The sequence below is a fragment of the Erythrolamprus reginae genome, chromosome 1, assembly GCF_031021105.1.
Source record: "Erythrolamprus reginae isolate rEryReg1 chromosome 1, rEryReg1.hap1, whole genome shotgun sequence".
NCBI lineage: Eukaryota > Metazoa > Chordata > Lepidosauria > Squamata > Dipsadidae > Erythrolamprus > Erythrolamprus reginae.
In genome coordinates this window covers 357,331,604-357,343,928 of record NC_091950.1, presented here as the reverse complement: position 1 = coordinate 357,343,928, position 12,325 = coordinate 357,331,604, and the positions used below count along the sequence as shown (strand labels likewise).

Here is a 12,325-nt window from a genome sequence, read left to right as displayed (position 1 = left end):
AGGAAGGGACTGGAGAGACAGAAAGGGGAATGGAGTCAGTCAGATCTTCAGCCAGAGCTTCATCTGAATCAGAAGGGGAAGAGTTAATGAATAACCCTATTCTGAATGCTCGGGTCCGGAGAATGCTGGGAAGACAAGAGCAGCTGCGCAAACACAAAAACAAATTATAGGTCACAGGTGATAAGAATTAATAACGCTGCTGCAACCTTGAAAAAGGGGAGGGTTGGAGAGGTCTGTGTGGGAGTCTATCGTTCAGCATTGAAGAAAGTTTGATGAACTGTGGTTTGGTATTTGCTGTGGATTTCTGGACATTCTGACATTCAAATTGTGAGTTATTTCTGGCTGGCATAAGCCCAAAAGGCTCCTGCACTGACTGGAGTAATTAACTCTGACCTATTGACTTTTTAAACTAACATGGCTCTGAAACTCCGGGGTTTGCAGTTTTCTGAATATAGGGAACAACTCTTGTTTGATTAATTTCTTTGTTCCTGGGTGACTTGAGGCCAGGCAGAACAATTACTATTAGTCTTCTCATCGTTTCTATCACCCATCTCGTGCCACTTATGACTGTACAACTGATTATTGCTTGTATCCTTAGGATTTATATTAATATTGATTGTTTCCTGATTGCTTATTTGTATCATTAAGTGTTGTACCTTATGATTCTTGACAAATGTATCTTTTCTTTTATGTACACTTAGAACATTTTATTATCTATCTATCTATCTATCTATCTATCTATCTATCTATCTATCTATCTATCTATCTATCTATCTATCTATCTACCTACCTACCTACCTACCTACCTACCTACCTACCTACCTACCTATTTATTTATTTATTTGATTTTTATGCCCCTCTTCTCCTTAGACTCAGGGCGGCTTACAACATATTAGCAATAGCACTTTTTAACAGAGCCAGCATATTGCCCTCACAATCTGGGTCCTCATTTTACCCACCTTGGAAGGATGAAAAACTGAGTCAACCTTGAGCTGGTGATGAGATTTGTACTGCTGACCTACAGATCTCCAGTCAGCTTCAGTGGCCTGCAGTACAGCACTCTACCTGCTGTGCCACCCCGGCTCTTGCACCAATGACAAATTCCTTGTATACCCAATTACACTTGGGTATAAAGAATTCTATTCTACTCTACTCTACTCTACTCTACTCTACTCTATTCTATTCTCACAGATTCCTCAGTTTTGAGCAACTTTTAAAAAGTGAAAATTGAGAGAAACTAAAAAACTTATTGTTAGGACACATTGGTTCTAAAGTGGCATTAATTACCCCCAATGGATAATATGAGCATATCAAATGGAGCAATTTGCAATTGCTTGCTTGTTTGTCAAGAATCCAGTCTAGGCTGCAGTTATGGTAGTGAAATAATAGAGTCGGGGCTGTACTTAATGGAGGTAAGGACATTATTCGGGATTGAGAAAGGAGCTAATTCTAGAATGATTCTGCTACTCTGGAATCAGTTATGACAAAGATATGTCACGACTGGAAGAACAAAAGAACAGGCATTAATTTTGAGCAAACTTGTTCTCCTGCCAAAGTTTGGCTGCCTGATTTATAGAAGATTGCATCAATTTTCATGGCACAGAAAGGGGTGGAGACTACTTTTTTCCCCTCTGCTTTTCCTTTACTGACTTTAGAGCACGAAGTCCCAGCCAAGTGTAGCTGACACGCCTCTGGGTGGTTCTTTTATAACTTGGACTCTTATAGTGTTGCAATATAAGATCAAAGATTCCTAAGAGGTTCCTAAGAACTTCTCATATTGTCTGTTTTGATATCTCTGGCATTGAGGTTGCAGCCGTGTTGGGACACTTTAGAGAGTGCGATCCCGGAACCTATCCCTATTTTCCATTCAGAAGAAGGGCAAAATGGTCCCAGAAAAGAATGAACTGGTCTTCTTTGTAAATGGCAAGAAGGTAGGAGAGAAACTGTGTTTCCTATAAAATTTCTTGCATCTTAGTTCATAGATTATTCTCATGGCTTTTTTCCCTTTTTAGGAAAAGCACTTTTCAGGCTGTTTCTGTTCCATTTTTGCATTGATAAAGATTTTACTTTAAGTCAGGAAACATCACTTTTATAAAAATGTCATTCATAAGTTAGTGCTGAGCAAATTCTCAATAAACCCTAATAAAGCCAAATTAAGAAAACTACAGAAAAATCACAAAAATAAAATAATTAATGGAATCTAAATTGCTGCATAGTAAAGTATGTAATGAAATAAATGACATATATATTTCTTGGTTCCCTTCAGCTTTTCCTGATCCTGTTCTTTTTTTCCCCCTTTCACTATACATTAATTTTTTCCCCTTTCACTATACATTCAAACAATGCAATATACCATCTAATTTTCCATAAATAAAATGCAGTATTTTGTTTCTTAAGAATTTTTCTAGATAAAAACCGGGTGTTCAAGATTTTTTTGCCTCTACTTAAGAACCATTTTCTACTTAAGAACCCAAGCCCGTAAAAATTTCCCAGGAAATTTGAGAGTGGCACAAAGGCCCGGCCAGTTTCCAGCCATTCCTCCTTTAATCCCGGCCATCTCGGGCTTTTCTGGGCTGCCAGCGGAGCCTTTCGGTGGTGCTTAAGGAGGCTTTGGCAGTCCAGGGTGAACGGGGCGTTTTCCTTTCTCTGGGCGCTTCGAGACGGAATAAACCACTTCACTGTGGTGGCTCCCTCGCGCTGCCTCCCATACACCCGACGCGAGGTTCCCCTCTTTTTTTTTTAAGTTTAAAGTTTTGGATTTTTTTGATTCTCCTCACCTTACTTTCTTCCTTCATCAGCGACAGTCCTCCTCTTCTTCTTCATCCTCCACCCACCCAAATTCTGAGCTTTTATTTCTTTCCTAATGGGTTTGCATGCATTATTTGCTTTTACATTGATTCCTATGGGAAAAATTGCTTCTTACAAACTTTTCTACTTAAGAACCTGGTCACGGAACGAATTAAGTTCGTAAGTAGAGGTACCACTGTATCTTGTTTTCCACATCCTTCTAGTTGTTCTGCAGGATCGTCTGCTCTTCTTATCTCCTTTGAATCATTCACTTCTTTTGTTTCTTTAGGGATTCCTGTAAAGTCTCTAATTGATTCCCCGAATTCCTTCATAATTCCTCGAATATCATTAAGAATTTATCCAATCTTCTGGATCTCCGATTTCTCCACATCTGCAGAAAGAACTTTTATATTCCAGCTGTTTAGAAAAGGAAAAGTTCTCTTGAACAGCCTAATATGTTATTTCCACCAATTTCATAAGATCTATTACAGCTTCAGGGATTTTTCTTCAGAAAGTTCATTCAAAGTTCAAGTCCAGCTCAGCATTAGCATAATCAAGGTTTCTTCTCTTATCAGCATTTTAAAGAATATTCTTTTTGCTTATGCTTACTGTAATTAAACAATAGAATGACACAATCACCATAGCTTCTTTAAATCTCTGTAGCATTTTTCCCTCGTCTTTTTTCCAACTATGAGCTTCCTTAAAATAAAGAGAAAAGTGAACTTCTATTGCTACATCTTTTTGTCATATCCCAATAGATCCTTGCTCAGAAGACTGTGTGTAAAAAAAAAATCAGCTCAGCCCATAGATCTTTAACTAAAAAAACTTACTACTAGGGATCTGGAAAAGACCCCCCTCCCGGCTTTTGAATTCTCCAAGAGCTGCTACCAGTTCAAGCAGAATGGGCAATACACTATATGGATATTTACAAACATGCAGCTTATCTAGATGTTTCTGGAACCTTCCTCTTCATGTAAACAATTCTGTCAGCATTCACCATGAACATCTTCTTTGGAATGTGGCCCATTAAAAATCGCACTGAGGCTGGCGTGAAGGTGGATGGGTTCCAAATCCCTGTTAAGAATATATTTGATGACAGGTTAACAACCCATGATACAAAATGTGCAAAAGTGTATCAGTATTTATTTCAGATCTAAACATTAACCGAAGTCTTCTCCCCTGACCCCATAAAGTAAGTTTTACCTCATCCGTGTCTTTTCCACGAGTCGAAAATCCTCTGAAATGCTGCCAGTATTGATTTAGTAGCTCAATCTCAGGAAATATACACAAGTTTAACTTGTATTATACTGAGTCTTGCTGGATTTATGCAATCCAGCGTTCTGCTTCCACAGGCTGTCCTTACCTCCCCAGCAATTATTATTGAGTAGCAATAATAATTGCTACAAAATATTATAGAAACATAGAAGACTGACGGCAGAAAAAGACCTCATGGTCCATCTAGTCTGCCCTTATACTATTTCCTGTATTTTATCTTACAATGGATATATGTTTATCCCAGGCATGTTTAAATTCAGTTACTGTGGATTTACCAACCACGTCTGCTGGAAGTTTGTTCCAAGCATCTACTACTCTTTCAGTAAAATAATATTTTATGGTTTTGTAAAGTCAGTACCCTCAATCAATTTCCTCAATCTCCTTTAAAGAAGCTTCCTTAACTAATCGCCACCTTTTATAGCAATAAACCAAATTATGCCAAGAAATGTACATTTACCTATCCTAAAATCCTTGCAAGTCCAGGCAAAATGAATGTTAACAAATGCTTAATTTGTGTTATAGCATCATCACCACCACAACCACAACCTAAAGCACACAGTGACCTCCTTCTACACAAACATAAGAAATGTACTGAGATCATCTGTTAATAACAAAAGTAATTCAGTACCTTGTCAGGAAGAGAAGCAAGCATACGTTTTTGTTTTTTTGACCCGGGATCAAAGTTTTCAACTGAAAAGCAGTTTACAATTTATTCTAATCTGAAAAGATAGATATAAACTTTATTGTTAATAATTAAAACTAAGTTGGTTAGAATTCACCAGGAAAAAATATTCTCCTGCTCAAGATCTCATCTCCCACACATTACTTAAAGAAACTAAGGTGCAAAAACTGCATGATTAGTGATTAGCAATAGGGACCCAGAACCTTGAAACTGCTTAAATGGCCCAAATTATAGATCACATTTTAGCCTACTATACCCAACATAGAAACATAGAAACATAGAAGTCTGACGGCAGAAAAAGACCTCATGGTCCATCTAGTCTGCCCTTATACTATTTTCTGTATTTTATCTTAGGATGGATATATGTTTATCCCAGGCATGTTTAAATTCAGTTACTGTGGATTTATCTACCACGTCTGCTGGAAGTTTATTCCAAGGATCTACTACTCTTTCAGTAAAATAATATTTTCTTATGTTGCTTTTGATCCTTCCCCCAACTAACTTCCTTTGGGGTTCATTTATATTTACTTTTCTGCTGTGCCACCCTAGAAAGGGACTTCATTTAACCATGAGTGTGCAGTGGTTACCCATCTGTCTGGGTTCATACAATCTACAAGCTGATTAACTACAGTAATTTTTTTTATATTATGCAAAATTAGGCACTGTAGATATTTAATAGCTTACAGGAAAGAGTTTCCAGAGAAAATAATCAGGAATCAACAAAAAGTACTATTATAGATAAATGCTAATAAAAAACTCAATGAAAAATCTGGCTTGAAGGTAGAGCAAGAATGGACTGGCAAGACAAGTGACTAGAGGTTCAGTATAAATGTGCCATAAAATCTACCTTGAAAATTAAATGAACAACCTGACCTGAGTGTCTATCAGTCTTGCAATGCAATTAGGTAGGAAAGTACTGGTATATTATTGTTAGGAGAACAAATAGTGCCATCTAGATCTTGGCACCTTCTGCATGCTCGTGACTGAAAACCTATGCTTTGGTGCATAGAGTACCTAGTACGCTATGTTGGACCAGGGAGACAAAGTACACTTAATTTATGATTTCTAGAGATGTTTCTAGCCCTCAGTACATGACAGGAGGTATTTAGTACAAGGGTTTTTTTTGGTCAAACTTAGTTGATTTTTATTCTACAATTTCAGTAAGAACATTTCCCATTTATTTGAGCTGAAATTATTCTTTCTACTAAATAGTAAGGCGATCAACACTTCAATCAAAACAAAGAAACATAAAAGCAACCTTTTAAAAATGAATAATTAAAGGCAGTAAAACTTGTTTGAAAAGTAAATATACCTGGAACTGAGCTTAACACCTTGTGTTGTGACTGCATAAACATATCCAAAATGTTTAGCATTTAGACTTATATACTGCTTCACAGTGCTTTTACAACCCTCTCTAAGGAATTTACAGAATCAGCATATTTCCTCCAACAATCTGGATTCTCATTTTACCCACCTTGGAAGGATGGAAGGCTGAGTAAACCTTGAGCCGGTGGCGAGATTTGAACTGCTGAACTACAGCTAGTAGTCAACTGAAGTAGCCTGCAGAGCTGCACTCTAACAACTGCGCCACCCCAGCTCTGTTTGTTTGCCAACAATGCAAAAGTGATTTATTGTTGCTATTTTCCACAATTTGTTTTGACTTTCTATCGTCTTGCAGCATGTTGGTGTCTCCTATACAGTATTGATCAGGCCTAAACCTGATTACCTCCAAAAGTCATTGTCATCTACAGGTTTATATTGTAAACGCTATATAATTCTACCTCAAGGACAGGAGCATTTCCTTTAAGAAGTGGTACTTAGTCAAAGAGACTGGGTGATTTGTGAAATTCATTTGCAAATGGTAGATTGTTCTGACTTCTACAACGTAATCAGATGCTGATGGATGATATCAGTTCATTTGTTTCTGAAATTAGCAGCAGCATATACAAGGGTGGGCTATTGCCCGGATGGGGGAGAACCCAGTGGGGTAGCGAAAGTGGAGCTCCACCCCAGAGCACCCAATTTGCACTGAAAGATGTTGAAAGAAAATGCAAGGCATCCTGCATAAGCCAAGCCCACAGTGTGGTAGTAAAAATTTTGGTAGCTCTTCACTGAGCATATATATGCATTTATAGTTAAATGTGCTTTTAATAAACCATTTTTCTTTTTTCTTTTAGGTAGTGGAGAAGGATGTGGATCCAGAAACTACTTTGCTAACCTACCTTAGAAGGAAACGTATCTGTGCTCAAGAAATACTACATGGAATTTAAAATAGTCTATATATTTCCAGGTGGTCTAAGGATTCATGAGTAGACTAGAGTACAGTAGAATAAGTTTTAACATTTCTGAGGATTCTGTGCCTGCTATTTCTGTTATTCCCAATATATATAATGTTGCCAGAATTAAACTAAATGAAAGCATATTGACAACTGATATCTCTGTATGAGCAGATGGATAACTTTCATCTTCTGCCTTGCACTAGAGTAGTACAAAAGAAGCTGAGCTACTTCTACATTAATTGATTCCTATGTTGGAAAATTAATTAACCTGGAAAACATTTCTAATCAAATCTGATTTCAAGATTAACAAGCAACGCCCCATCAACTTCTCTTACCTCCCACTTATCTGCCTATCCTTATTATCAAGTTCTAAGTTCTTCTATATAGCCTCAGCTATCATAATCCCAATAACTGTTATGTTAAAGTTACAAATGGCCATTACTGGAGCATATGAAGGACGATTGCTCTCTCTCTAATATATGTTGCCTGACAACAATAATTTTCCTAAGGACTGGCATATTCTTTGCTAAAATACATTTCCCGGACAAGGTAATAAAGCTTCAATAAACTGCCAAGCAAAATGTCAGGTGTCACAAAGATATCCTTCCCTTCCCTTTTCCCATTAATTAAATCTAGTTGTGGTCACAGGGTGCTTCACCACAAACTAACAACTACTTTTAAATTGCACAAGTCTAGCTTAGGCAATAAATGTGGTTTTGGAGCTCAGAAATCTGGATTGAGTGAATTTACATGAACCATTGGCACACATGTTTAAAGAATGTGGCCATTGCTGGGATCTATCTTTTGTTTTAGATAATAATTCAATGCTTCTTTCCTGCAGTAACTGAATTAGGGAATTCAGTTTGGTATCAGAAGTTCAGGAGATGGAAAGGGATAGACTAGCTAATTTAGAAACATAGAAACATAGAAATTGACAACAGAAAAAGACCTCATGGTCCGTCTCTCTCTCTCTCTCTCTCTCTCTCTCTATTTATCTATCTATCTATCTATCTATCTATCTATCTATCTATCTATCTATCTATCTATCTATCTATCTATCTATCTATCTATCTATCTAGTCCAATACAGTAAAATATATTAGAGAAAGAATAGAAGTGGAAATTTAGGAATAGAATATATCAATTAGACAATAGAAGGATATTATGAGAGTAGTATAAGAAGATTAGAATAGAAGAATAGTAGATATGATATATGAGATATAGGAGAGACAATAGGACAGGGGACGGGAGGCATGCTAGCGCCCCTTACTGACCTCTTAGGAATCTGGAGAGGTCAACTGTGGATAGTCTGAGGGTAAAAAGTTATGGGTTAGGGGAAGATACTACGGAGTCAGATAATGAGTTCCATGCTTCGACAACTCGATTACTAAAGTCGTATTTTTTACAGTCCAATTTGGAGCGGTTAATGTTAAGCTTGTATCTGTTGTTGTATCTCTTCTGTTGTTGTGGTTGAAGCTGAAGTAGTCATTGACAGGCAGGACATTGTAGCATATGATCTTGTGGGCAATACTTAGATCATGTTTAAGGCATCATAGTTGTAAGCTTTCTAGACCCAGGATAGTGAGTCTAGTCTCATAGGGTATTCTGTTTCGGGTGGAGGAGTGAAGGGCTCTTCTGGTGAAGTATCTTTGGACATTTTCGAGGGTGTTAATGTCTGAGATGCGGTATGGGTTCCAAACAGAAGAGCTGTATTCTACGATGGGTTCTGGCGAAAGTTTTGTAAGCTCTAGTCTGCCCTTATACTATTTCCCTTATACTCTTTAAGGGAATAAATCACTGTTTGGTTAAGTCTAAGCTTTTTCTCTGGTTTAAAATAAGTATCATATTAATGCTTGCATCATAGTTAATCTTAGATGCTGAAAGAGAGACCAGAAAAGAAGAGCAGATTAATGGGGAAAGTTCATTTGTTTTTCATAAAAAGTTGAGTAGTACTGCCATGGAAAAATGATTGCATAGTACTAATTATATTAAGAATGTTCCCAAATAGAACATCATATATTTTTCAAGAAATACACATTCCTTGACTTCTGATCTGATTTTGTTTCTTAGTCATATGTGTAGAACAAATAAATATATCTAGTGCGTGTAAATCAATCATTCTTTTTTCATCAGCTGATCCAGCAATTAAAAAGGGATAAAAATGTATTTATTTAAGGATATACGCATAATTTGAATTCACCAAATTGTAAAAGAGGCATATTATGTGACTTTCAGCTTTGTGTGCAGTTTTATGCACAACACATTAAATTAGCATTAACTCTCCAAGAACCAACCAGATAAAACACGGATTAGCAAAAAACAATTCAGAGCTGACTGATTTAAAGATTTTCTTTAAGAACTTAGATGAGAAGGCCATGTGCCATTATTGGCTGTGCTTCTTGATATACAAATAAGATAATAATTGGAGGCTATACTCACATCACTTGCAAAAAACACTAGACAAGGTCCCCCTGTGGCAGAAATGAGTGGTTTCTAAATATGATAATAAATACTGTACATTAAAATGCATGATTTGTTTTAATCTTTATTAGCTTTTATGTCTTGATTTTGGTTAGTTTATGATTTGATTTATTCTGTGAATCCGGTAATCAAGTTAAGCTTGTGAACATAGTTCAGGAGTCTATAGCCAATTTAATCCAGTCCTGTTCAATAATTGTGTGATTGAAAAAAATCAATAGAATAGAATAGAATAGAATAGAATTTTATTGGCCAAGTGTGATTGGACACACAAGGAATTTGTTGCATATGCCCTCAGTGTACATAAAAGAAAAGATAAGTTCATCAAGAATCATAAGGTACAACATTTAATAATAGTCGGGGTACAAATAGCAATCCAATCATATTAGGAACAGTTCAATATAAATTGTAAGGATACAATCAACAAACTCATACAGTCATTTGTGGGAGGAATGGGTGATGGGAACAATGAGAAATTTAATAGTTAAATTAAATCCTATACTTAAAAATCAGTTTTCCCATCAGTGAATACATGCGAAAAAACCCAGATTCATTAAAAAAGCAATATTTTTTAGCCTGCTCTTATGAGTCACAATATAAGCTTGTTACCAGGACCAGAGACTTTCAGTGATAAAGGACTATGCAATTAGATATATTGGTACATTTTCCTTAAGTTCTATCCTCTTAGTGGGCTTGTGTGGAACCAAGCTGGGCTGTGGAGAAGGAGGCTGTGGTGCTTGCACAGTCATGATTTCCAAGTTTGACAACTCCCAAAAGAAAATCATGTATCCTTTGTACTCCATTCACTAAAATGGAAGAGGTCTTGAGTGTGGGTGTGCAGAATTTGTGATAGACAGGACAAGTACTGCATTTCTGGGAATGTGATTTTGTCAGAATCAATTTGTCCCTCTTGAAACTCCTTTGCAAGTCGATAAAAGATTGCACACAAGAAATAATAATAGAAATAGTAAATATTTCACAAAATCTTTGGTTACTGCTATACAGCTATACTGCTGTCCTGTGCCATAATTGTATGGATTATTATTAGGAGTTTATGGAGATTTTCAGTCATCCAGGTCATAAATCTCCAAGTGGCCTCAACGGCTCTCAAAGGATGCAGATGACAAGCTGTCTGCAAGGAATATAAACCCTTCCATTCCCCACCATCCAGTCAGAGCGGAAGAAGCTTCTTGGATAATTAGTGAAACATCTTCAAAGAAAAACTGGAAAGTCCAGTTGCCTCCTGAAAAAAGCACCTTTGGGATGATTATTAGTAGGACTAACTTTCCCCAACATTTCTAGTCAGCTTTGATTAGAAGACTTCCAAAGTCCCTTCCATCTTTATGGTTTCGTGATTCCATAAATTCTGAAGTTCAATAAGATTTAAAGTTTAAACATTCAAATTTTGTCTAACAATTTTTCTAATATTTTAGTACTACTGAAGCATTGGATAGCATTTATTAAAATCATTGTGCTTTTTCAACTCTGGTCTCTTAGATTAATATTTGCCAGATTTCAGTGAATGGTAGCGAACTATGATCATCAGAAGGAATGATAGTTACTTCATTCTCTTTCCCATTTACCTCCTATATTTGTGCCAGTAATCAGAAGCTACACCTTTTGTCCAATGTTTGCCTAGGATTTCAGCTTTCATAGGCTCAATCAGCCCAACCAATGGGCAGGCATCATCTTCCAAAACATTGGGATGATGCCCATGTATCTACCTCTGTTCCAGTATGAGATAACCTAATCCCAAACATTGGCTTATTGATTTATTGTACTTGTTTAGGAAAACAAAGTTTTTGTAAAACAAGCAATTTCCTTAATTCATTTCTCCAGACATTATTCTGCAAATGCATGTTTATTCCCTATCTGCGCTCTCCACCATGTAGCTGTAACCACTGTTGAAGGCATCGGAAGCACAAAGACAAGGTTGCACCCCGTACAGGTAAACTGGGGAGGTGTAACTATGTGTTAACAAATGTTCTGGTTCACAGATTAAATTAAGCTATAGTTCATTGTATGAACAATACACAAAATCCAAAGACCTACTCTTTCCTATTCTTACTATGTAATGTCACGTGTGAACCAAACCAGACACTCACTATGTTCACACCTGTCACTAAAAGCAAGTTGATTAGTTGATTTGTCATGGCATATTGTACAAACCATTTCTTCTTCTAGGAAAGAATAGCCAAAAGCCATGGATCACAGTGCGGTTTCTGCACTCCTGGAATTGTCATGTCCATGTATACATTGCTTCGTAATCATCCTCAGCCTAGAATGGAAGAGATTGAAGATGCTTTTCAAGGTAAGTTTGCCAGACACAATAGAACTCCCATCCTTATTGGCACAATTGCATTTCTTCATGGAATAAAGCAAGAAATACATTTGAAAATGATTAGGTTGATCTCTCATGACCTGGTGAATTTCTTGCCATGTCTTTTGACAATGGGATCCTGCCTTCCAAAGTTATCAAAACTGCAGAGACAATTATTCTTTTCTCTGTTGGCAGTTGCCTTTCTTAGAATGGGGAAAAAAGAATTTCTTCATGGTAGATGAAAAGTAAAAACTAAAATAACCTTCTTTCTACTATGGTCTACATGCCTGTTAACTTTTTCAACTTGATTTGGCAACATAGGAAATCTCTGCCGCTGTACAGGATACAGACCCATCTTGGAGGGATACAGAACATTCGCAAAGGTGAGGGGCTAAAGGTAAAATGTCTTAGTGATGGAATTAGACTGACTTTTCTAAGTAAATGTAAAGATGCAATCTGCTTTGACTTCAAGCTGAAGTTCTGATTACCTTATAGCCAATGTCTA

The 12,325-nt window shown here is 36.8% G+C and overlaps 1 protein-coding gene across 1 annotated transcript in view; it reads left to right on the top strand.

Annotated features, from left to right (window-relative positions):
- The first annotated feature begins 1,782 nt into the window (after window positions 1–1,782).
- XDH (xanthine dehydrogenase) overlaps window positions 1,783–12,325 on the top strand; it is a 74,346-nt gene continuing 63,803 nt past the window's right edge. Inside the window, exons 1-6 of the mRNA XM_070734311.1 lie at window positions 1,783–1,931; window positions 6,922–6,979; window positions 10,189–10,285; window positions 11,340–11,448; window positions 11,685–11,811; window positions 12,142–12,203. Coding sequence (XP_070590412.1) covers window positions 1,884–1,931; window positions 6,922–6,979; window positions 10,189–10,285; window positions 11,340–11,448; window positions 11,685–11,811; window positions 12,142–12,203 — 501 coding nt within the window. The 5' untranslated portion in view covers window positions 1,783–1,883. The remainder of the gene's footprint in view (window positions 1,932–6,921; window positions 6,980–10,188; window positions 10,286–11,339; window positions 11,449–11,684; window positions 11,812–12,141; window positions 12,204–12,325) is intronic.